At 45.5% G+C, this 27,011-nt stretch overlaps 1 protein-coding gene across 1 annotated transcript in view; it reads right to left on the minus strand.

Moving 5' to 3' along the window:
- Positions 1–4,761: 4,761 nt before the first annotated feature.
- LOC120034138 (thyroid hormone receptor alpha) overlaps positions 4,762–27,011 on the minus strand; it is a 111,690-nt gene continuing 89,440 nt past the window's right edge. The window contains exons 4-10 of the mRNA XM_038980585.1: positions 22,009–22,070; positions 19,488–19,609; positions 18,869–19,016; positions 18,529–18,734; positions 14,558–14,704; positions 13,533–13,791; positions 4,762–13,217 (exon numbers count right to left, since the gene is read on the minus strand). Of these exons, the coding sequence (XP_038836513.1) occupies positions 12,967–13,217; positions 13,533–13,791; positions 14,558–14,704; positions 18,529–18,734; positions 18,869–19,016; positions 19,488–19,609; positions 22,009–22,070 (1,195 nt within the window). The 3' untranslated portion in view covers positions 4,762–12,966. The remainder of the gene's footprint in view (positions 13,218–13,532; positions 13,792–14,557; positions 14,705–18,528; positions 18,735–18,868; positions 19,017–19,487; positions 19,610–22,008; positions 22,071–27,011) is intronic.

Here is a 27,011-nt window from a genome sequence, read left to right on the forward strand (position 1 = left end):
CATCTATCTGAAGCTCTCTGGTCCAAACGAGTATGACATTGTTGCCGCCCCTAGCATTGAAGGCAAGGAAAGCCAGCGAGCATTTAGCCTCCCTTGATAAAAAGAGTATAAAAAAATGTGCCAATCAGTGTTGAACTAAACTGAGCGAGTTCAACTGTGAATGGTCTTGGCGTACCAACAAAAAAAAACGTGTCAAAGGAAGCCAGCTTGGATTTTTGCATCACTGCCATCAAATCCCATTGAGAGCATATGTCACTGACAGAAAAACTTGAATTGTTGTGTTTTTTTTTATTTTAAATTTTACCCCCTTTTCTCCCCAATTTTCGTGGTATCCAATCGCTAGTAATTATTATCTTGTCTCATCGCTACAACTCCCGTACGGGCTCGGGAGAGACGAAAGTCGAAAGTCATGCGTCCTCCGAAGCACAACCCAACCAAGCCGCACTGCTTCTTAACACAGAGCGCCTCCAACCCGGAAGCCAGCCGCACCAATGTGTTGGAGGAAACACCGTGCACCCGCCCCCCTTGGTTAGCGCGCACTGCGCCCGGCCCGCCACAGGAGTCGCTGGAGCGCGATGAGACAAGGATATCCCTACCGGCCAAACCCTCCCTAACCCGGACGACGCTAGGCCAATTGTGCGTCGCCCCACGGACCCCCCGGTCGCGGCCGGCTCCGACAGAGCCTGGGCGCGAACCCAGAGACTCTGGTGGCACAGCTAGCGCTGCGATGCAGTGCCCTAGACCACTGCGCCACCCGGGAGGCTGAATTGTTGTGTTTTTGTCCTCCGGTGGCTAGCTAGCCAGCTAGCTAAAATTGTCAATTTCCCAAAAACCTAACCCTAGCTTCTAATCCTAAAATTAACCCTACCTCCTAACCCTTAACGTAATTCTAACCCTAACACTATTTCTAACCTTAACCCAAAACCCCCTATAAATTTGACCTCGTGGGGACTACGAAAATGCCCCCAGTTGGTCAAATTGTTTGTTTGTGTACTATGATTGTGGGGACTGCTGGTCCCCACAAGAATAGTTAAACACGCCCATGTTGATTGGACTAAATAGTGATTGGACTAAATAGTTTTTGGTATCTTTTAGTCGTCACTGTGTTAGACGAAGCATAGGTGATTTGATGAAGTTGAAGTGGTGTTGGAATAGTGGAGGCAGCTCCTGGTTTCTTTGCGACTGGCTGTAACCTCTCTGGGGAGGTTCCCATTGCTTGGAAGGCAGCCATGGTTAGTCCTTTATTTATAGGGGATTATAGGCCTATTTCGATTTTGCCCTGTTCATCAAAAGTGTTGAAAAAAAACTTGTCAATAATCAACTGACTGGCTTTCTTGATGTCTATAGTATTCTCTCTGGTACGCTCAGGTTATGGATGTGTCACCGCAACCTTAAAGGTCCTCAATGATATCACCATTGCCCTTGATTCTAATAAATGTTGTGCTGGTATTTTTATTGACTTGGCCAAAGCTTTTGATACGGTAGACCAGTGGTTCCCAAACTTTCTATAGTCCCGAACCCCTTCAAACATTCAACCTCCAGCTCACTCTCAAAAGTAGTATTTTTTGCCATCATTGTAAGCCTGCCACACACACACGCTATATGGTACATTTATTCAACATAAGAATGAGTGTGGGTTTTTGTCACTACCTGGCTCATGGGAAGTGACAAAGAGCTCTTATAGGACCAGGGCACAAATAATAACTATCGATAATTTTGCTCTATATTTAGCCATCTTACATATAAAACCTTATTTGTTCATCGAAAATTGTGAATAACTCAGCACAGGTTAATGAGAAGGGTGTGCTTGAAAGGATGCACATAGAGTTGAAGTCGGAAGTTTACATATACTTAGGTTGGAGTCATTAAAACTAGTTTTCTTTCAACCGCTCCACAAATTTCTCGTTAACAAACTACAGTTTTGGCAAGTCGGTTAGGACATCTACTTTGTGCATGACAAGTCATTATTCCAACAATTGTTTAGAGACAGTTTATTTAATGTATAATTCACTGTATCAGAATTCCAGTGGGTCAGAGGTTTACATACACTAAGTTGACTGTGCCTTTAAACAGCTTGGAAAATTCCAGAAAATGATGTCATGGCTTTAGAAGCTTCCGATAGACTAATTGACATCATTTGAGTCAATTGGAGGTGTACCTGTGGATATATTTCAAGGCCTACCTTCAAACTCAGTGCCTCTTTGCTTGACCTCCACAAGTCTGGTTCATCATTGGGAGCAATTTCCAAACGCCTGAAGGTACCACGTTCATCTGTACAAACAATAGTACGCAAGCATAAACACCATGCCTTCTGTCTCCTAGAGATGAACGTAATTTGGTGCAAAAAGTGCCAGAACAGCAAAGGACCTTGTGAAGATGCTGGAGGAAACGGGTACAAAAGTATCTACAGCCACAGTAAAATGAGTCCTATGTCGACATAACCTGAAAGGCCGCTCAGCAAGGAAGAAGCCACTGCTCCAAAACTGCCATAAAAAAGCCAGACTACGGTTTGCAACTGCACATGGGGACAAAGATCGTACTTTTTGGAGAAATGTCCTCTGGTCTGATGAAACAAAAATATAACTGTTTGGCCATAATGACCATCGTTATGTTTGGAGGAAAAAGGCATGATGAGGAAAGAAAATTGTGGATATATTGAAGCAACATCTCAAGACATCAGTCAGGAAGTTAAAGCTTGGTTGCAAATGGGTCTTCCAAATGGACAATGACCCCGAGCATACTTCCAAAGTTGTGGCAAATGGCGTAAGGACAAAGTCAAGGTATTGGAGTGGCCATCAAAAGCCCTGACCCAATCCCATTGAAAATTTGTAGGCAAAACTGAAAAAGCATGTGCGAACAAGGAGGCCTACTAACCTGACTCAGTTACACCAGCTCTGTCAGGAGGAATGGGCCAAAATTCACCCAACTTATTGTGGGAAGCTTGTGGAAGGCTGCCCGAAATGTTTGACCCAAGTTAAACAATTTAAAGGCAATGCTACCAAATACTAATTGAGTGTATGTAAACTTCTGACCCACTGGGAATGTGATGAAAGAAATAAAAGCTGAAATAATTCTCTATTATTCTGACATGTCACATTCTTAAAATAAAGTGGTGATCCTAACTGACTTAAGAGTGATTTTTTACAATAATTAAATGTCAGGAACTGTGAAACTGAGTTTAAATGTATTTGGCTAAGGTGTATGTACACTTCCGACTTCAACTGTAACTCTGCAAAGTTGGGTTGTATTGGAGTCTGACAAATCATTTTCCACACACGGTCTGTGCCTGTATTTAGTTGTTTTCATGCTAGTGATGGTTGAGAATCCACTCTCACATAGGTATGTGGTTGCAAAGGGCATCAGTGTCTTAACAGATTGATTTGCCAAGGCAGGATACTTTGAGCGCAGCCCAATCCAGAAATCTGGCAGTGGCTTCTGATTTACTAACAGTTGTGGCTGCTTTGCGTGATGTATTGTTGTCTCTACCTTCTTGCCCTTAGTGCTGTTATCTGCGCCCAGCAAATGTGTGTACCCTGTTTTGTGCTGCTGCCATGCTGTGTTGTGTTGTCGTCTTAGGTCTCTATGTAGTGTTGTGTTGTCTCTCTTGATGTGTGTTTTGTCCTATATTGTTATTTAATTTATTTTTATTTCTAATCCCAGCCACCATCCCCGTAGGAGGCCTTTCACCTTTTGGTAGGCCGTCATTGTAAATAAGAATTTGTTCTTAACTGACTTGCCTAGTTAAATAAAGGTTAAATAAAAACTGTGGTTCTAAATCAATTTGTTTAGTGGTCTGAAAATGTTGGAAACACTAACTTGCTTGACCTCGCTGTAGGTCATGTAACTGTCTGTTACTGTACCTGCAATATGCTTTGTGGACTTCACTGGACAGAGTTTGCTATCTGGCGTTGTGATAAAACAAAAAGGTGTGGTTGAATTTATTCTGCCATTGTGTCTTCTTATTGTCTCTGCCTTTAGGCCTACAGTATATATCACGGTGACAAGGCATATGAATTAACATGTTATAGCGCAAACACAATTATCACAACACATATGGCCTCGGCTTCCACAGTGATTATATCCATGCACCGCTACTGCTTATCTAACACTGTTTTGCATGAGTGTGTGTAGAGGGGGTTGGGTGGGAATTGTTGTATGACTCGTTGACGGCAGCTATTTAGATTTGCAGGGTGAAGGAACTCGTGCTTGAATTAACCTGTGCCCAGGCACGTGCTCAAACACTGTATTGATGCCATGGACACTTCACTCAAACACTCGTTTCATTTTAACGACAGTCTCATATACAGTATCTACAAGGTTTCTAAGTGTGGGTTTGAGCACTAAGTAGTGTCCTTTTTTAATGTAATGCAATTTGATGAGTGTGCGTATGTGAGAGTAAAAGTGTGTGTGCGCGCTATTTTTGTGCCTTTGTGGTGATGCAAGCACTCTCCTCTCCTGAGCAGAAAAATCTGTAATGGATGTCTGAGTGAGTCCGTCAGCCTGTGTGTGTGTGTGTGTGTGTTACTCTGTGAACTCAGATGTTTGCAATCTGTCTGACGCGGAGAGGAGCCGAGAGAGCAGCTCTGTTTGCACAGTGAACAAGGGCAGGGAGCGAGGTAGGAAAGACAGGCTGGTGATTGGTGGAGAGGAAGACTGCCTTTATGACATCATCTCCTCCACAACAAATCTAAAGCAAACTCACACCGAGTTCACAGTGCTGTACTTAGTCAGGTTCAAGTTCAAAACCTATACCAAGACAGATAAATACATACTCTCTTTATTAGATAAATATATTGCGAATAGACTAGCCACAACTACCATACAAATATATTATTTTAAAACAATTAACACAATCTCAAAACCCAATTTTTTACAACTGCGCTGGTTGATTGTTTGGACCAGTCAGCCCAACACATATCGGACATAACATAACACCATGCAACGTGAACAGAATACTGGCTTGAGCAGCTGGTGACCGCAATCACATTTCCTGAATTGTCTTGTGTGTTTGTGTCGTAGTAGTACACTGCTTGTACAAATCAATATTATATATATATATTTTTTTTAACATTTTAGTCTGACAAAACCCCTGAATTTTTATTTGACTGAGAACCTTGGCACATTATAGCCACATGGGTTAACAGTAACGTTTATATAACTTTAATACTTGTAGGACCTAGGCTGTGAGACCCTGATTACGGCATGAAATAAAAAATAAGCAACAACCAGTGGGTCTTGCGACGGGAATACAGAGATGACCAGTTTACAGAGGCACCCGGTGCTTTCACTTGAGCTAAAATTGTGGTTTTATAAGAGAAAAAGTGTCAACAAGCGGCCATCAAAATGGAGGGGGGAAAAAAGATGAAGAACCACTGCTGTGCATCAACTTACATAGATATAATAGATGCTTGTCTCAAGCAATAATACCATATGAAGAGATTATCTGTCCAAACGTTATGATTTGTCCGCCATCTTGCACGTATCAAAGCCCAGTTAAGTGGCAGATATTCTGTAGCAGTAACACTCAACGCACGCCGGAGACCTGGGTTCAACCCCCGAGTTGTCCCTTCCAACCTCCTCCACCTCTGTATCACCTTGTCATTTCTAAAACTCTTGACATAAAGCTTGAAAATAAGCTAAGTTAAACAAATTGAGGGGTACTGAATCTATAACCTGACAACCTACGGTCCCATTCACTATCAAAACCTTTTTCTAAAGGGAAAACCAAAATGAGAACTCATATTTGAAAAGTCATTATTTTAGGCTACCTCGATTTTTGAAAAAGTATCTCACATTTCGTGCCTTCGTTAGGAACATGACCATAGCCGTGGGAAGTAGGAGTGCTGGACGTGCTCCAGCATCAACGGGTAAATTGCCAAAATCAAATAATTATTAAACTAGACAAAATTAAACAATTAGTCCTGTTTGTACATATGCCTAAAAAAAACAATTCAAAATACTACACCAGAGAGGATAATGTAGTGCTTATTATCAAACCGCTGATTTTTAGCTGCTGTTTCCTGACAGCGCCACATTGGCCTTATATTTCAAAACAGTTTTGAAATCAAATGGTTATGGCTGAAAAGAGAAGACTTGAATCTGTCTGTAGTTAGGCTACCAATATTGAGCGACCAGCGGAGCGCATCTGCCATCCACCGTGAGTGAAGCTATTCCTAGAATCCCAGCCCAGGCTTCACTTACTTCATCATTGGTGAGTTTGTGCCTCTGAATTATTAAAAATGTTTCTATATTTTTTGATTCTTTGTATTTTCTGTGTATTTCCTATGCTGCCTTGATTGTGTAATTGCTTGTCATGCCGGGCTCCCTTGGAAAAGGCACCTTGGTCTCAAAATGGGACTCCACACTGCCTAAATATGTCAAATGAAGCAGATTTCCTGATCCCGAACCCCCGGCCTCTCATGATCACTTAGGAGAAAACAAATCCTTTGTTCCCGGTCAGTAGACTCAAAATTCAAAAGGCACTCGCACATCTGAGCTATCTTTGTTGGAGGTGCATGGTAACAATTGAATAAGTAGAGAGAGAAAAAAGAAACCCGCACACTGCTCTTTATTTATTAAGCTTTACGTATCGGCCTTCGTAAGAGGTGACAAAGGTCGATAAGTAAAGCGTAATAAAGAGCAGTGATACCAGCAAGAGCAGTGTGCAGGTTTCTTCTTTTTCGTCACCCTGTCAGTAGACTGAAATCACAAGACTATGATTTATGTACGCAGGCTTTTCAATTAGCACAGGCAGACCAATTCTCATCTTTTGACAAATTAGTGGCAAAAGATCTGATTGGTCAAACCATAACCCTCAACTTAAAAACTCAAATTGAATGCCTATTTAACCATTGAAATTGGACATTTATGGACCAGGGTTTGGAGAGCTAATACTGCAGTGAGACAGAGCTTACTGCGTCAATATGACAAAATAGTATAAATGTCTTGTTTACCACAGCTTGAGCCAATCACGACACTAGATTGATCCGATTGATCAACACTGTCACACCCACTTATCTCTCATCTGCCCAAGACAAGGCACAAACACAGACAGTCAAAGACGCGTGAATGAACAATGGTTTGAGTCTAAATAATCATTTATTAAAGTGAAAAGATCATTGTTTTCTTATATACCCGAGTGCAAACACCTCCTGCTGCTGCTGCTTTCCACTCCGCAATGGCTGCATGTGAAAGTGTGCACGGGTCTGTGTGCAGGCTCCAAATAGTCTTATTTTACTTGTCTTTTACTAGGATAAATTCTCTGAAAATAGATTGTCCTATACTTTAGATCGCTTGGTGTGTCTATACGTGATAACTTTGCTGATGGGACCTTCCAAATGCCCCTGTCACCATATGTCGGGTCATGCCTTCTACGCTATCCAAAGAGACATTCAGAATGGACTTCCATTTTGGATCTACCTGGGGAATTTCATGCATCATCGTAAATATTTAGACTATTTGTCACCTGTTGGTGTGACATATGGCATGTTTGAATACAATGTGCTGGGGGGTGTATAAAAAGCCAGTGAAATCACATTTATGTCTAGGAGCAATGTAACAAGTGGTCACAACACAGAATTCTGTATCCTCCGTTCACCATTCTACATAACATTGAGTCAGACCTGAGTGAATTTGTTAACGTCGACAGTTTCTCTCACTGGAAATTTCAGACGTTTTTCATTTTTATCAGAACCAATATGGTGCATAAAAGTGGTTCCCCAATCCTGGTCCTTGAGTCTAGAAATTTTACCATCCCATCTCCAATCAGACATGCTCTACAGTACACATTCAACTGGTGGGAAGAGCAGATGACTGTTCAACTGAAAACTCAACAGGGTCATTCACTTGTCAGCAATAATAGGGGCAATACCCTTACCTTGCCAACACAAAAGACCAGGATTGAGAAACTCAGGAGTAGTTCATGGACTACTCCCTCTGCCTATACTGTGTTCGCTCCCAGCTAACCCAAAATCTCCCATTCTATATACCCTACTTGACTAATGATTACCACTGGAAATTGACAGGAAATGGATGCGTTACCAGACTGCTTTCACTTATCTGGTCCTTTCAGATCAGTGTTCATGAAGGTAAGCTGAGAGAAGAGCAAGCACACCGCTTAAGATGGTTTGGACATAGTTCAATGGCCGACTTCAGAAAAATAATTGTCTCAAGAGCAGGTTGAGGAAGGGAAACGTACCCAAGTAAGAAACTGGACATTAACAGCGTTTGACGTAAGTAAGTGTAACTTTTTAACAACACAAATAAAGAGCTCTGGGATGCCACCATATATCGATGTATGTTTTCTTTGTCATAACCTATAAAACCAAAAGTAATTGATTGGCGAGTGTCTGAGCGCAAGTGCCACTGTCGCATTCTGCAGAGCAGCAATGTCTATATGGTTCGTCTAGCGTTACAGGGGTACTGACATAGCCTGCCTCCAGACCGGTTTGTGCCGTCTTGCCAACCGTGATAATGACCATAGGAGTTTGGGACCAGGCTTGGTTAGGCAGTTATGAGGGACATAAACAAGAGTTATAGACATAGATCTTTTTGAGCTACATTTAATACTGAGCCAGGACAGAACATCCCAATACACACTATGTAGAGGGAACCTCACCTAAACATCTCCTGATCCTGTGAGTCTGAGCCTATTGGATTAAGTGGTTGTGAGAAACTGCATGATGTCAGAGCGATTGTCAAAAGCCTAAAATACCACTTGCATTTAAGATGGTGTCGTTTTATATACAGTTCCTGTCAAGAAGCTTCACACAAACAATGTGAGCGTACGATACGGCGGCTGGCTATCCATGCATGTGAATCACAACTCCTTTTCATTCTGTTTCAACTTCATTTTCTGAGGTATGAACAGTTGTTTAAATCTATTTTTTTGGTTTCTGTTATGTAATTTTTAGATTTTTTTTTCTTATAAAACATATATAATATTCCTGTTTACATTAAGACAGACAGACGGCAAATTCATGGGTGACGTTTCCACCAAGCTCTCATCTCAGGTCCTTTTTACTTTAACCCATCTATAGATCAAGGTTAAGATTGGGTAGAGTATAAGCAGAACACAGATCAGTGAGTTAGGGGCGTCTTCCACCCGGAGCGAACAGTACAAACCAGCTGAGATCAAAGTGAAGTTTCATGAAGACCTAGTCTGCGTCAGAAATAGGGGGTCATTTGGGACGCAGCCCTACACTGCACAGACGTTCAGAAAGTGTCTACAGCTGTTTGTTTTACACAGTAAAGCATCATATCAGTCAAGCTCCGACACCACAGACATTAACTTAGAAATTAAATCAAATGCTAAACAAAAAACAATTATTTTAAAAAACAAAAAACAATTATCCAAGTCGTCTTTTCTTTCCCTCCGTTTCTGGGCTTTCAGTCCTGAGTCTCTTTTTCTAAACAAAAAAAAACCTTTATTGAGACCAATCGGTCAGACAAACAGCATTTCAACCCAGAAGTATGACATCACAAATATGCAGAACGACACTTATTAGTGCACAACATTTTCAGTCTGGGACTTCTCCATTTCATTTTGTCTTTTTTTTTTACATTCCTCACAACGACATATCATTCATGTACCTGGGATTTCCGTTCCTCGAAGTTCTCAAAGTGCTACTTTTGGTTGGGGTTCGATTGGATGTTCAGAGGGGAGCAAGACAGCCATGTTGTGGGGAGGAAGGGGTTATGGGGAGGTTAAAAGCGAGTGAGGGCAAAGCATGGGATTGCCATAACGGGGAGGGGGAGATTAGGGGCTAGTTTCCTGGACCCAGATTAAGTCTAGTCCTGGACTAAGAAGCATGTTCGATGGAGAGTCTCCATTTAAAGAAGTGACTGGGTGTCAGGGAAGAAACGTGTTGAGTTCCAGAATGTACATGATATCCCTGGTTTAGTAGTGTGGTTAGTTAAGGTGGTGCAATAGGAACAGTGTGGAGAATGGGAGGTGTGGTGGTAGCGTGGAAGGACATACCTAAGCTAACATTTGTCGGTTGATTGTATACACACTCTCCTGACACGAGGATGGCTAGCGAGAGCCTGAGGATCCATCTGCTGTGCTGGTGCGATTGATGGTGTCTGAAGGCAGTGTGCTCTGCGGTGTTGGTGAGTGATTCTGTATGAGATTGTCAGTAGTCTAGGGACCACTAGCTGTGTGGGAAAGCTCCCCTTTCTTCGACAAGTTGTTAATCACGACCCCTCTGGGGAACATTTCCATGTCGTTCACAGCTAAAAAGCAAACCCTCTTCTACACCTTATCCAAACCAACCGTCTGGTCAACGCCTGGCTCGTTCAGTGACAGAGTTGATTATCATTATGCTGCATATTTTCTGTTTTTATGCATCCTTTATTTAAGTAGGAAAGTCACATTGAGATCGGCATCTCTTTTTCAATCGCCGCGCATGTGTTTGAATGACATCCTATTTTCCATACAGTTAAGAGCATTTAGGTTCCTTTAAATCCCCTTGTGGTAATACTGAGAGAGTGTGTGTGTGTGTGTGTGTGTGTGTGTGTGTGTGTGTGTGTGTGTGTGTGTGTGTGTGTGTTGGGACAGAATGTTAGGCACCGGGCTGAAGCTAGGGATTAGGGTAAGACTGCAGGAGAGGGGAGGTATTGTATTAGGAGCGGTGGTGATCTTGTATCGCAACACGGCGTATTATATAGGGAAAAGGGGGAGACATCCCTTTAGTGCAAAACAAACAACTGTCAATGGCTTTGAAGGAGAGAGGAGGGGGACATGTAGAGAAAGCGCAGAGCTGGCTGGGTGTAGGATTGGATGTGTGGAGAGGACAGTCAGAGAATCATCTCAAAGGCTTTGTGGCTCTCTGGGGCAACCCTTTCTCCACACTTTAGGAGAAAGGGGGTTGCTACTGTGAACGGTGCTGTAAAAAGTACATTATGTGGCAGGTTGCATTGGCTGGGCCTCTCATTCTTGTCTCGTCTCTGGACCTGCCACATTGAGAACCAGGGTATCCATCCACAGGTGAATACTACTGAACTGAGTTAGAGATGAGTATTTTTCGTGTTTGTTTACCACAATAACAACGTCTACAATAACAATGCTTTGGCCCATCCATCGAGCTCAGTTGGCTTCCAAGGTGTACGGTCTGTCTTTTCCTAAGAAAGAAAGTTTCCTTTGAGTTTGTCAGACACAGAATCTTTATACCGCCAGTGGGTTTGTTGTTTGTCTTGAACATAGATAGATGGGGGAATCCATTATGAGACTTGGTCCTGTGTGATAAAAATACTTCAAAAAGAAAAGTGTAAAAGATAAAGACTGCTATGCATGTTGTTCTGCAGCCTCTCCCATTTCATGGGGTCATAGAACCATACTGAACAGGGTAGTAGGGGGACCAAACAAGTCCATATTGGCAACTGTGGAAGTATATGTGTTTTGCACTCAAGAGGGGCATCTACACTGATAAGAGAGGCGAGGTAGAATCTGTCAGTTTGGAGGTGGGGCCTGTGGTGTAACCACCGGCGAGGTAAGCGACACCTCTCCCCGTCCCTCAACCAATCCCACATCAGAGGGGGCAGGAGTCCTGTGTGATGGGCAGGGCAACATAGAGGAGACACACACAGTCTGCAACCAGGAAGTGCAGACTGTGTGTGTCCAATCGGGAGATGTAGTGGAGGTTTGGGACGGGTGGAATGACACAACCTAGGTGAGGAGCAACTGTCATACGAGGTAAAAGAACAGCAAACTATTGTTGTGTGTGTACACACAGAGAGGTATGTATAGATGAGAGGTACCCATATACACAGGCAGAAGGTTATGTTTACTGTATATATATATATATATATATATATGGTTAAAGAGGTATGGCTGTATTCAGGTAGACAGGTATGTATAGGATGAGAAGTACATGGAGGTAAACCAGTGGGTATATAACGCAGGTACAGAGGTATATGTGCATGCAGGTAGACCGGTATACTGTATACATGCAGTAAGATAGGTATACAGTACTTGTATGTATGAGGGTAAAGGGTTGTGTATATACATGAAGGTACACTTGCACCTTTGCACAACAAATTGGATATTGTTTGTATCCATAAATAGGTGTGTGTGTTTGCATTGTCCTAAAGGGAGGTGTATGTGTAACTCTGTGTAAGGGAGGTATGTAAGGTACAGGGAGGTAGGTTCACAAGTAAATGTCTTGGCTAGGAGGAGTCTGGGCTGCACATCAGGGGGTGGAAGGGAAGAGTTCAAAAGGGAGAAGTGTGGGGGAACACTTGGTAACTGTCCCAGCGGAGGACGGTGAGGAGGCCAAAGAGGGGAGCAGGTTGTAGGGTGGAGGCTCTGATGGAAGCTCGATTGTGGGACAAAATACAGCAGCTATCTGCCCTGCTCGAGTGACGGGCGGCTCTGAAAAGCTACGTCAGTCCCATGTAGGAATATGTTTGTCTATAGTAGTGTGTGTGTGTTAGGTGAATGTAAGATGTACATCAGTGGCTTTATGTGTGAGGTTTGATTTCGTAAAGGTTTGTGAATGTACGTGTGTATGTTTGTCTGCCTCTCAGAGCGATTGCCTTCCACTAACACAGAGCTCCACCAGTACCAGTACTCCAACCAGACCTCGGGGGTTTGGGTTTGCATACATGTGCACCTGGTGTATAACACAGGAGCAGAACACCGCTCAGGGCTGCTAGCTTCTCTGTTAGATACAGACGCACAGCGCAGCCAGAGAACCCCACTTTAGAGGGGAGCCCCACACCCCAACTCAAAGTGGGGCCCAGCAGCCACAAGAGCCCTAAGTGCGGCCAGAAACGAATCATCAAAACAGCTACGCAAAAGAAAGCCTTTGTTTTTCTCCGAGACTTTTTTCGTTGGTGACTATCCGTGTTGCTGGTGGTGGTGATAGTGTTTCACAAAACAAAGAAAGCGGCCAATTTTTTACCCCTTTTCTTTCCCCCTAATAATTCCCCCCTCTCTCTTCCATCTCTTCCAGGTCAGAAGTCAGTTCATACTTCCTGGTCCTCGAAGACCTCCAGGAAGAGCGGAGGGAAGAGTTCGTTGGGACACTCCACCTTCATGTGGAGGAAGCGGCTGGCGTGGCACGCCCCGATCATCCTCAGGTCCGTCACCTTCATCAGTAGCTTGGGCCAGAAGTGGGGAATGTTGTGCTTGCGGTGGTTGATGTAGTGCTCGAAGGCAAGCAGGTACGTCTCCTGGCACTTCTCGATCTTATCTACCGACGTCAGGCCCGAGCGATCTGAGAGGAACGCACAAATACATACCTTTAAAGACCAATAATAATACTAGAGAAATGGTAGATATTGAAGCTTGTTCATAAAATGTTACCAACATAGGGAGAACTTCAGTGTGTCCATACAGCTGTTCTTTGTTCATAAAGATGTTATGTCTGTTCTTAAAGTGGTTATGTCTGTTCTTAAAGTGGTTATGATCCTGATGTCCTTCCATTGATTGACTGTTTTGTTTGTTCATAGAGCTGCTATGTCTGTTCATTAAGATATTATGTCTGCCCATAGAGTTGTTATAACCTTTCCACAGCCTCCTGGCTCCTCACCTGAGCTCATGAGGAGCACAGCCTGCAGCAGGGCCACCTCCGAGTCGTCCAGGTTAAACTGTGCCAGACTCTTGCCCAAATCAAAGATGGCGTCCGACACCACGCCCAGCCCGCCATTCTTCAGCTGCTCCCTCTTCACCGCCATCTCACCGCTCAGGGTAAGCGTCTCGCTCTCTGGGTCGTAGCGCACGGCGGCACGCAGCGACATGATCTCCATACAGCAGCCTTTCAATAGGATGATCTGGTCCTCACAAGGCAGCTGGAGGGAGGAGAGGAGAGGGAGACTTAAGAGTGTACAACAAATAAACACAATGAGGTCATCCCATGGCAGTGAGGGGACTGAGAGGAAACCTATAGTCAGCACTAAAGGTCAAAACACACACAGATATACAGACACGCACACTGCAGTCCTCACAAGGCAACTATAGGGCATATGTACATTATACACACATAGCCTGGGAACAAACTGAAAGATCATGTTACCAAATATCCAGTAATCCTAGCAGCTACCACAACAGTTAGCTACATTATTCCTCTGCTGGCCAGTGAGACTGCGTTGATGTTTATTTGTAATGATAATCCAGCTACAGATTACATAACTGGTGAATCACAATCTTTCGGGACTGTCTGTCGGGGACCGTGGATGAAGGTGAGTTCTGTGCACCCTAGTCTGAGTACTCTCTGTGAGTGAGTGAGTGAGAGAGTGTATGTGAGTGTGAAACAGCAGCATTATGTCCTCATTATAGAGCAGATTGAGTCATATTGCAGGAGGCAGTGGTGAATATACAGTACAACACAAGCAGGCACGCAGGAACGAACAGACAGACACCATGACAAACAGTTCTGCTGAAGGAGGAGAAAGAGGTGGTAAGCACAGTCAAGTGTGTGTTGATGAGCCCCATTAGAGACTCACAGGGACAAATGAGGACACAGGACAGAGACAAACAGGAACTCACACACACACACACACACACACACACAAATGCACAGGCACACACACACTACACACAGTGCTTTAAACCCACCTCTGAGAACATGGGCAGTTTTTTGGCAAAGTCGACAACGCGTGTGATGGCAGGGGTGATGATCTTGGTGAACTCGCTGAAGGCCTCCAGGTCTACCTTGTCTCCATCCGGGGTGGGAGCCACGGGTGACTGACCTATGTCCTCAGGCTGGGGACACAAAGATGGCGTCTAATGAATAGTCCCACCGGGCAAACAGTCAGATCAACCAATATCCACTTCTGGTTTGATATTTCATTCGGTTGTTCACCAGACCTGGGTTAAAATGTATGCGCATTTAAGTATTTTGTATTTATATACTTATTTTCTGTGCATTTGAGTATTTTCAAATAATGTGGCAGAAATAAACTATTTCTATTTGAAGTATTTGAAACTATTTTCAATTAGTAAGCTATTTATAGGAAATCATTTAAAAAGAATTTTTAAATACTTGTTTCCAAATACATTTTTTCAAAAAACCCTAGGACCAAACAGACCTGGGTTCAAATGCATGGAGTATTTCAATATTTGTACTTGAAAATAAATGTATATGAGTACTTTCAAATACATGTCAATACTTTCCAAGTGTATTTCCAAACACATTCCAATATCTATCGCTCAGACGTACCGAGCTGACGTACCGCCTGAGCGAGCGAGCTGACGTACCGCCTGAGCGAGCGAGCGAGCTGACGTACCGCCTGACTGAGCGAGCGAGCGAGCTGACGTACCGCCTGACTGAGCGAGCGAGCGAGCTGACGTACCGCCTGACTGAGCGAGCGAGCGAGCTGACGTACCGCCTGACTGAGCGAGCGAGCGATCTGACGTACCGCCTGACTGAGCGAGCGAGCGAGCTGACGTACCGCCTGACTGAGCGAGCGAGCGAGCTGACGTACCGCCTGACTGAGCGAGCGAGCGAGCTGACGTACCGCCTGACTGAGCGAGCGAGCGAGCTGACGTACCGCCTGACTGAGCGAGCGAGCGAGCTGACGTACCGCCTGACTGAGCGAGCGAGCGAGCTGACGTACCGCCTGACTGAGCGAGCGAGCGAGCTGACGTACCGCCTGACTGAGCGAGCGAGCGAGCTGACGTACCGCCTGACTGAGCGAGCGAGCGAGCTGACGTACCGCCTGACTGAGCGAGCGAGCGAGCTGACGTACCGCCTGACTGAGCGAGCGAGCGAGCTGACGTACCGCCTGACTGAGCGAGCGAGCGAGCTGACGTACCGCCTGACTGAGCGAGCGAGCGAGCTGACGTACCGCCTGACTGAGCGAGCGAGCGAGCTGACGTACCGCCTGACTGAGCGAGCGAGCGAGCTGACGTACCGCCTGACTGAGCGAGCGAGCGAGCTGACGTACCGCCTGACTGAGCGAGCGAGCGAGCTGACGTACCGCCTGACTGAGCGAGCGAGCGAGCTGACGTACCGCCTGACTGAGCGAGCGAGCGAGCTGACGTACCGCCTGACTGAGCGAGCGAGCGAGCTGACGTACCGCCTGACTGAGCGAGCGAGCGAGCTGACGTACCGCCTGACTGAGCGAGCGAGCGAGCTGACGTACCGCCTGACTGAGCGAGCGAGCGAGCTGACGTACCGCCTGACTGAGCGAGCGAGCGAGCTGACGTACCGCCTGACTGAGCGAGCGAGCGAGCTGACGTACCGCCTGACTGAGCGAGCGAGCGAGCTGACGTACCGCCTGACTGAGCGAGCGAGCGAGCTGACGTACCGCCTGACTGAGCGAGCGAGCGAGCTGACGTACCGCCTGACTGAGCGAGCGAGCGAGCTGACGTACCGCCTGACTGAGCGAGCGAGCGAGCTGACGTACCGCCTGACTGAGCGAGCGAGCGAGCTGACGTACCGCCTGACTGAGCGAGCGAGCGAGCTGACGTACCGCCTGACTGAGCGAGCGAGCGAGCTGACGTACCGCCTGACTGAGCGAGCGAGCGAGCTGACGTACCGCCTGACTGAGCGAGCGAGCGAGCTGACGTACCGCCTGACTGAGCGAGCGAGCGAGCTGACGTACCGCCTGACTGAGCGAGCGAGCGAGCTGACGTACCGCCTGACTGAGCGAGCGAGCGAGCTGACGTACCGCCTGACTGAGCGAGCGAGCGAGCTGACGTACCGCCTGACTGAGCGAGCGAGCGAGCTGACGTACCGCCTGACTGAGCGAGCGAGCGAGCTGACGTACCGCCTGACTGAGCGAGCGAGCGAGCTGACGTACCGCCTGACTGAGCGAGCGAGCGAGCTGACGTACCGCCTGACTGAGCGAGCGAGCGAGCTGACGTACCGCCTGACTGAGCGAGCGAGCGAGCTGACGTACCGCCTGACTGAGCGAGCGAGCGAGCTGACGTACCGCCTGACTGAGCGAGCGAGCGAGGTGACGTACCGCCTGACTGAGCGAGCGAGCGAGGTGACGTACCGCCTGACTGAGCGAGCGAGCGAGGTGACGTACCGCCTGACTGAGCGAGCGAGCGAGCTGACGTACCGCCTGACTGAGCGAGCGAGCGAGGTGACGTACCGCCTGACTGAGCGAGCGAGCGAGGTGACGTACCGCCTGACTGAGCGAGCGAGCGAGGTGACGTACCGCCTGACTGAGCGAGCGAGCGAGGTGACGTACCGCCTGACTGAGCGAGCGAGCGAGGTGACGTACCGCCTGACTGAGCGAGCGAGCGAGGTGACGTACCGCCTGACTGAGCGAGCGAGCGAGGTGACGTACCGCCTGACTGAGCGAGCGAGCGAGGTGACGTACCGCCTGACTGAGCGAGCGAGCGAGGTGACGTACCGCCTGACTGAGCGAGCGAGCGAGGTGACGTACCGCCTGACTGAGCGAGCGAGCGAGGTGACGTACCGCCTGAGCGAGCGAGCGAGCGAGGTGACGTACCGCCTGAGCGAGCGAGCGAGGTGACGTACCGCCTGAGCGAGCGAGCGAGGTGACGTACCGCCTGAGCGAGCGAGCGAGGTGACGTACCGCCTGACTGAGCGAGCGAGGTGACGTACCGCCTGACTGAGCGAGCGAGCGAGGTGACGTACCGCCTGACTGAGTGAGCGAGCGAGGTGACGTACCGCCTGACTGAGCGAGCGAGCGAGGTGACGTACCGCCTGACTGAGCGAGCGAGCGAGGTGACGTACCGCCTGACTGAGCGAGCGAGCGAGGTGACGTACCGCCTGACTGAGCGAGCGAGCGAGGTGACGTACCGCCTGACTGAGCGAGCGAGCGAGGTGACGTACCGCCTGACTGAGCGAGCGAGCGAGGTGACGTACCGCCTGACTGAGCGAGCGAGCTGACGTACCGCCTGACTGAGCGAGCGAGCGAGGTGACGTACCGCCTGACTGAGCGAGCGAGCGAGGTGACGTACCGCCTGACTGAGCGAGCGAGCGAGGTGACGTACCGCCTGACTGAGCGAGCGAGCGAGGTGACGTACCGCCTGACTGAGCGAGCGAGCGAGGTGACGTACCGCCTGACTGAGCGAGCGAGCGAGGTGACGTACCGCCTGACTGAGCGAGCGAGCGAGCTGACGTACCGCCTGACTGAGCGAGCGAGCGAGCTGACGTACCGCCTGACTGAGTGAGCGAGTGAGGTGATGTACCGACTGACTGAGTGAGCGAGTGAGGTGATGTACCGACTGACTGAGTGAGCGAGTGAGGTGATGTACCGACTGACTGAGTGAGCGAGTGAGGTGATGTACCGACTGACTGAGTGAGCGAGTGAGGTGATGTACCGACTGACTGAGTGAGTGAATGAGGTGATGTACCGAGTGTGAGTGTGAGAAAGGGAGAGCGAGACAGATTGTACCAGTACTCCTTCTGTTATGCTTGTTTTCAAGGCTGTGGTTATCAACACCTCAGATATGCACTGGATCAATCCATTCTGAGCAGATCCACATCTACTTTACTTTCAACAATAAAACTCTTCATACTGAGCTGAATTTGCCTGGTTGCCTGGCAACAACTTAGTCTCACTTAGCCCTAGCCTAGCCAACTTTAGATTAGCCTAGCATCTCACCAGGAACTTGCGTTTCTGTTTCCAGTGGGAGCCCTGCGCGTTGGTGTGGCGGTGGGCCTCTGTCACATGGTGAATCAGCTCCCACTCTGAGCTGTCGGGCTCCGGACGCGTCTGCAGGGTCTTCACAATCTCGTCCTTCTTCCTCTTCTCCCTGTTCTCCTCAATCAGACGCCGCTTGGCTACCCGCTTAGAGTCATCCAGCACCACTAAGGACACAGAGTTGTTTTGTGAACCTACTGTATTTCAGTACTAAATGTAGAGGTAATGGGAGTGTAAAGCAGTGAGAAGGTAGGTGTGATATATATGATTGACACTCATGGAGTGTGTGTGTGTCACTCACGGTCCATGGCCATGCCAACTGCAATGCATTTCCTGAAGCGACACAGTTGGCACTGGTTCCTTGTGATCTTGTCGATGATGCAGCAGCCATCGTACTTACAGGAGTAAGCCGGGTGAAGGTTCTTCTGGATAGTGCGCCTGAAGAAACCCTGTGGACATTGGTTGCATCAACTTCGTTATTTCAAAGTACGTTATCAACATAATGACGTTGTATCAACCACGTTGCTAGTTTTGTAGCTTAGGGACTAAGTTTACAAAAATACAACTGGTTCTGCAATGTTGAAAATCCCATGTGTGGAGAACAATTTTTTTATTTTTTTTATTTCGATGTCATTTAGAAGAAATAGGGAACTTTTTTCTTTAAGAAAAGTGCAAGGGTGACAATATATGCTATTTGGACACAATTGTATACATTTTTTAAATGTCACTAGTATAATATGTCAATAATTTTGCAATAATTCTCGATAGTTAAATCAGAAATAACACGAACTCATTTAATGCATATACAAAGGAAAATCAGGTTACTCCCTAGTAGTTACTGTGGAATGCCTAGGTCATATAACATTTGAACAAACCAGTCCTTGAAGTCCTACAGGCCAGTCATGGGCCATGTCTCTCACCTTGCAGCCCTCGCAGGTGATGCAGCGGTAATGGTAGCCGGTGGCCTTGTCTCCACATACCACACACGGCTCATCCTTCTCCAAGTAGCTGGGGATGTATCCTTGGACAGAGAGGCTCAGTGCTGAGGGAGAGATGGAGAGGAGGAGGAGAGAGGAAGTGGAGGAGAAAGGAAAGAGGAAGTGGGAGTAGAGGGGAAGCAAAGGAGGAGGAAAGACAAATTGGAGGAGAAATGAAGAGGAGGAGGGAGGAAGAGGGAGTACACGAGGAGGAAGAGAAGGAGGAGAGAGTAGATAAGGAGGAGAGAGCGAGGAAGAAGAGAAGTGTTAACACAGGAGCAACAAAAGCACATATACAGTAGAAGTGTGTATGCGTGTGTTTGATTAGGTCTGTGTGTTTCCTGTGTGGGCACACACACAGTTGAAGTCGGAAGTTTACATACACCTTAGCCAAATACATTTAATACTAGTAAAAAGTCCCTGTCTTAGGTCAGTTAGGATCACCACTTTATTTTAAGAATGTGAAATGTCAGAATAATAGTAGAGAGAATGATTTATTTCAGCTATTATTTCTTTCATCACATTCCCAGTGGGTCAGAAATGGACACACACTCAGTATTTGGTAGCATTGCCTTTAAATTGTTTAAATTCGGTCAAACGTTTTGGGTAGCCTTCCACAAGCTTCCCACAAAAAGTTGGGTGAATTTTGGCCCATTACTCCTGACAGAGCTGGTGTAACTGAGTCAGGTTCGTAGGCCTCCTCGCTCACACAAGCTTTTTCAGGTCTGCCCACACATTTTCTATAGGATTGAGGTCAGGGCTTTGTGATGGCCACTCCAATACCTTGACTTTGTTGTCCTTAAGCCATTTTGCCACAACTTTGGAAGTATGCTTGGGGTCATTGTCCATTTGGAAGACCCATTTGCGACCAAGCTTTTACTTCCTGATTGATGTCTTGAGATGTTGCTTCAATATATCCACAATTTTCCTGCTGCCATCTATTTTGTGAAGTGCACCAGTCCCTCCTGCAGCAAAGCACCTGCACAACATGATGCTGCCACCCCCGTGCTTCACGGTTGGGACAGGGTTTTTCGGCTTGCAAGCTTCCCCCACTTTTCCCCCAAACATAACAATGGTCATTATGGCCAAACAGTTCTATTTTTGTTTCATCAGACCAGAGTACATTTCTCCAAAAAGTACGATCTTCGTCCCCATGTGCAGTTGCAAACCGTAGTCTAGCTTTTTTTAATGGCGGTTTTGGAGCAGTGCCTTCTTCCTTGCTGAGAGGCCTTTCAGGTGATGTCGATATAGGACTCGTTTTACTGTGGATATAGATACTTTTGTACCTGTTTCCTCCAGCATCTTCACAAGGTCCTTTGCTGTTGTTCTGGGATTGATTTGCACTTCATCTCTAGGAGACAAAACGCGTCTCCTTCCTGAGCGGTATGACTGCTGCGTGGTCCCATGGTCTTTATATTTGCGTACTATTGTTTGTACAGATGAACGTGGTACCTTCTGGCGTGTGGAAACTGTTCCCAAGGATGAACCAGACTTGTGGAGGTTTACAATTATTTTTCTGAGGTCTTGGCTGATTTCTTTTGACTGTCCCATGATGTCAATCAAAGAGGCACTGAGATTGAAGGTAGGCCTTGAAATACATCCACAGGTATACCTCCAATTGACTCAAATTATGTAAATTAGCCTATCAGAAGCTTCTAAAGCCATGACATCCATTTTTTGAATTTTCCAGGCTGTTTAAAGGCACAGTCAACTTAGTGTATGTAAACTTCTGACCCACTGGAATTGTGATAACAGCGAATTATAAGTGAAATAATCTGTCTGTAAACAATTGATGGAAATATTACTAGTGTCATGCACAAAGTAGATGTCCTAACCGACTTGCCAAAACTATAGTTTGTTAACAAGAAATGTGTGGAGTGGCTGAAAAACGAATTTTAATCACTCCAACCTAAGTGTATGTACATTTCTGACTTCAACTGTACAGTATACACACACTCCCATATACACATCCACCCACCCACACACTGACCTAATATCACTCCAGGGGAAATCCTAAAGTCACTCACCATTTAAAGTCTTCAGAGTAGAGAACCACAATTACCGCATGGCGGTGCCAAGACTACACAGCTGAAACATATTTATTCCTGACAATTCTAACTTGGAGTCCCCTCTTTTCAAACAATCTACTTAAATTAAAATGGTTGTCTCTCCAATTCATCTCCTGAAACGCATGCCCTTTGTCTAAAACACTGAAAGCAATTTGGCAGATAAACCATATGGTATGTGGAGTAAGTAGAGAAAATAAATACTAACCACCTAACCACCTAGGAATGCTGACCCCCCCTCGTAAAAAAAAAAGCTTTATAGAAGGGTATCAAAAGCATGTGGCTGAGTGGCTAGAGAGTAAGTGCTTAGAACAGCTACATGATACAACCATTTGTAAATGAGCATCGACTTGTCCTTCACTGAGGAATGGTGGCCAATGGCTAGCACGTGAACTTACCAGACATGCTCTTCACCGAACATGTGCTGTTCTTTCTCTTCCTTTTTGGGCCATCAGGCCACCTGGAGAGAGGGAGGGAGAGAGACGGACAGAAACATAGAGAGACAGAAATAGACAGACAGAAGGGTAGAGAGAGAGGGGTATAGATAAAAGAGAGAAACGGAGAATGTAACTTTTTCATTCGAACACACAACCAGCATCTTTAAATAACATTCCACCAACCAATCCCCAACTGCCCTGTAACCAAAAATCCCACCACACCCAAAAACACTATCAAAACAACTACAAAGCAGGGCAGCCATACAAATCTCTTCACAAGCCGATTACCATTTCATTGACAGGACAAACTACCTCCCATCCCCCGAACAACATATTATTCTGAAAATGGCCTAATGTTATTCAGTTACTAGGCTCACAGTAACCTGGTTCCTATATGTAATCCACATGACATGACCATTTTAGTAACCTCACAAAACATACACCAGGCATACAACATCTGGACTACAGCCTGAAAAGACATGAGGGAGAGGTACTGAGGGAGAGGTACTGAGGGAGGGAGAGTGTTAGCGAGAGAGACCGTAGAAACAGAGGGGAGAGCTAGAAAGAGAAAGGTGTGCAATTGAATCACAAAACTCCTCAAAGGTCACTTCCACTTAGAAAACAGAGGTTTGCTAGCACACGCCACACACATTACCATCGGTTGATACCCAATGTTACAACACATCTATTTGGGTATTTCGGTTTTATTTTAACATCAAAGTCATTGACGTGTGCTGCTGCTCCCCTTTCTTTAGCCTGGTCAAGCAGGCTGACCACTGCACTCACGCTTCCTTTCACAAGAGAAGCTAATCGTGGAATCAGGCTGGTTTCATAAGGACATGTTCTCTTGGAATCAGAGAGCTCTTTCACTGTGCTGGACGAGTCCCTGTGTCCTTCTCTACGCATATCCTCTCCGACATGGTCAATATGATACGGTCACTCCCTAACAACACCATTCGTTTTTGCCTCTCATTCACCCAACCTCAAGTGTTCTGTGGTTATGTGGAGGGTACAGTGCCAGGACATTCATTTAACCACGCACGTACACACACGCACGTACAGGCGTCACAAGAGACTAATTCCCTTGACACCATCATTCATCCATGTATGACAGTTTTACAGATCAACCTCCGTCAAGAACCCTCTTAAAATGTGCTTCATCTAAATGACTGGTCTATCTTTATATAACATCAAGTTACAGTTGAAGTGAGAGTCATTATGATTGGCTTAGCACATTGCCTTCAATGTGAGTTCAGTGATAGAGATTCTCCGTCCTCTCTCCTCTATACCCCTCTACCTGTCCCCTCTCTACCCCTTTTCTCCATTCAATCTCTCTCCCGGTTCCCTCTCTCCCCCCGAGATATGTTAATCCCAAAATGGTCTCTCCTCCTTTTCAAATGTGATGATGCATGCTAGATTGTTTTCCATTTCTTTCACAGTAAAGGTGCGCTGAAAGCAACAACGTTCAACTACATTTCAAATACACCGGTCAACTTGGCTTTGGCTGTCATACGCACACACACAGAGAGAGAGACACAGAGAGAGACACAGAGAGACACACAGAGACACACCTGTTGATGCAATAGGGTTGCAGAATATGCATGGCTGTAGTCTGTATTTCCCCCTGAGAGATCTGTATAGTATATCCTTCCAGAGCGATCCTCTCGGTACAGTATCTGGGATGCTGTGATGTTCGCTGGGTGCTTCAGCCCTCAGTACTCTCTCTCACACTCCCTCCCTCTCCTTTTCTGGCAGGGAGTACGTTACTTTGCTTTCACTCTCCCAACCCCTCTCCCTCTTTCCATCTCGCTCTCTCTCGCTCATGCTTTCATCTGTTGACGACCCCCCCCCCCGATGACAGGCAATTAGTGATAACTATCACCTCATGTGACAGAGCTTTAGAAGACACCTCTCCCTGTTCCATCCCTTCTCAAAATCCCTCAGTCGTCGTCCTCCTCAGAATGACTTGATCTTCAATCCCAAATCACAGAGGCTTTGCTTATATAATCATGGAGATTGTAGAATACAATGCTAACATGTTGTGACATTATTATGGAACACCAGGTAAGTATTCCAGTGATTGTCTTTTAATGGTGTTACAAAGGAAAATAAAATAGGTAAATGTGCTTGATTGATCAATAATATCAATGGGTTTAATCAATGGCTCTTCTTTTTCAGTGTTTTGAAGCTCACTGCCGGGTCGAATTTAGAGAAACCACAAACTGAAACACAAGCAGATTTTTACATATACACTGAACAAAAATATGACGCAACGTGACAATTTAAGATTTTACAGAGTTACAGTTCATTTAAGGAAATCAGTCAATTGAAATGAATTAATGAGGGCCTAATCTATCTATTTCACACAACTGGGAATAAAGATATGCATCTATTAGTCACATATACCTTTGAAAAAAAAAGGAAGGGACGTAGATCAGAAAACCAGCGACCCTTATTTGCCTCCTGCAGCGCAACACGTCTCCTTTGCATAGAGTTAGTTAGCGACATGGGGACGTGCATTATCATGCTGAAACATGAGGTGATGAGGCGGATGAATGGCATGACAATGGGCCTCGGGATCTCGTTAGGTTATCTCTGTGCATTCAAATTGCCATCGATAAAATGCAATTGTGCTCATTGTCCATTATGCCTGCCTGCCCATACCATAACCCAACCGCCAGCATGGGGCACTATGATAACTACATTGACTAACAGAGATGTAAACAATTTTGTGCACAAAATTTGATTTGAGAGAAATAAGCTTTTTGTGCGTTGGAACATTTTAGTTTCAGCTCATGAAACATGGGACCAACACTTTTCATGTTGCGTTTATATTTTTGTTCAGTGTGTATATACACAGTACCAGTCAAAAGTTTGGACACACCTACTCATTCAAGGGTTTTTCTTTATTTTTTACATTGTAGAATAGATAAGACATCACAACTATGAAATAACACATATGGAATCATGTAGTAACCAAAATAATCTTAAACAAATCAAAATATGTTATGAAAATGCAAATGACCCAAGTCAATACTTTGTAAAAGCACATTTGGCAGCGATTACATCTGTGAGTCTTTATGGGTAAGGCTAAGAGTTTTCTACACCTGACATTTGCCGATTATTCATTTCAAAATTCTTCAAGCTGTCAAATTGGATGTTGATCATTGCTAGACAACCATTTTCAGGTCTTGCCATAGATTTTCAAGTAGATTTAAGTCAAAACTAACATGGCCTCTCAGGAACATTCACTGTCTTCTTGGTAAGCAAGTCCAGTGTAGATTTGGCCTTGTGTTTTAGGTTAGTATCTTGCTGAAAAGTGAATTCATCTTCCAGTGTCTGGTGGAAAACAGACTGAACCGGATTTTGCCTGACCTTAGCTTCATTCAGTTTCTTTTTTTATCCTGAAAAACTCCCAGGTCCTTACCCATAACATGATGCAGCCACCACTATGCTTGAAAAAGTTAACTGCTTTGCCACATTTTTCGCAGTATTACTTTAGTGCCTTGTTGCAAACAGGATGCATGTTTTGGAATATTTTCATTTTGTACAGGCTTACTCTTTTTTTCCCCTGTCAATTAGGTTAGTATTGTGGCGTAACTACAATGTTGTTGACAGCCTGTAACTGTTTTAAAGTCACCATTGGCCTCATGGTGAAATTTTTGAGTGGTTTCCTTCCACACCGGCAACGGAGTTAGAAAGGATGCCTGTATCTTTGTAATGACTGGGTGTAGTGATACACCATCCAACGTGTAATTAATAACTTCACCATGCTCAAGGGGATATTCAATGTCTGCTTTTTAATAAAATCTACCAATATGTGCCCTTCTTTGCGAGGCATTGGAAAACCTCCCTGGTCTTTTGGTTGAATCTGTGTTTGAAATTTACTGCTCGACAGAGACCTTAAAGATAATTGCATGTGTGGGTTACAGAGATGAAATAGTCATTCAAAAATCATGTTAAACACTATTTATGTAACTTATTATGCGACTTGTTATTAAGCACATTTTTACTCCTGTACTTACTTAGGCTTGCTATAACAAAGGGGTTGAACACTTGACATTTCAGCTTTGATATTTTATTACTTTTCAAACACTAAGAAAAACATAATTCCACTATTACATTCTGCTTTTTTAAAATTCAAGCTGCAGTACAACAATCTATTTCATAATTATCTACTTCATAATTATTATTTGATTAGATATTATGCATTGTACCACAAACACCAATGCAATAACGGTCATTACCGCAACAGTTTTCCAAGTCCAAAAAAGTAATAAACAAATCCAATTCTAATATAATTTTAACATTGCATTCAGGCCAAAGAGTTCAATCTTGGGTTCATCAGACCAGAGAATCTTGTTACTCATGGTCTAAGAGTAATTTAGTTGCCTTTTAGCAAACTCCAAGAGGGCTGTCATGTAGCTTTTATTGAGGAGTGGGTTCCATCTGGCCACTCTACCATAAAGGCCTGATTAGTGGAGTGCTGCAGAGATGGTTGTCCTTCTGGAAGGTTCTTTCATCTCCACAGAGGAACTCTAGAACTCTGTCAGTGACCATTAGGTTCTTGGTCACCTCCCTGACCAAGGCCCTTCTCCCACTATTGCTCAGTTTGGCAGGGCAGCCAGCTCTAGGAAGACTCTTGGTGGTTCCAAACTTCTTCCATTTAAGAATGATGGAGGCCACTGTGCTCTTGGGGACCTTCAATGCTGCAGAAATGTTTTGGTACCCATCCCCAGATCTGTGCCCCGACACAATCCTGTCTCCACGGACAATTCCTTCGACCTCATGGCTTGGTTTTTGCTCTGACATGCACTGTCAACTGTGGGACCTTATATAGACAGGTGTGTGCCTTTCGAAATCATGTCCAATCAATTGAATTTACAACAGGTGGTCTCCAATCAAGTTGTCGAAACATCTCAAGGATGATCAATGGAAACCGGATGCACCAGAGCTAAATTTCG

The sequence above is a fragment of the Salvelinus namaycush genome, chromosome 3 (assembly GCF_016432855.1).
Source record: "Salvelinus namaycush isolate Seneca chromosome 3, SaNama_1.0, whole genome shotgun sequence".
Lineage (NCBI taxonomy): Eukaryota > Metazoa > Chordata > Actinopteri > Salmoniformes > Salmonidae > Salvelinus > Salvelinus namaycush.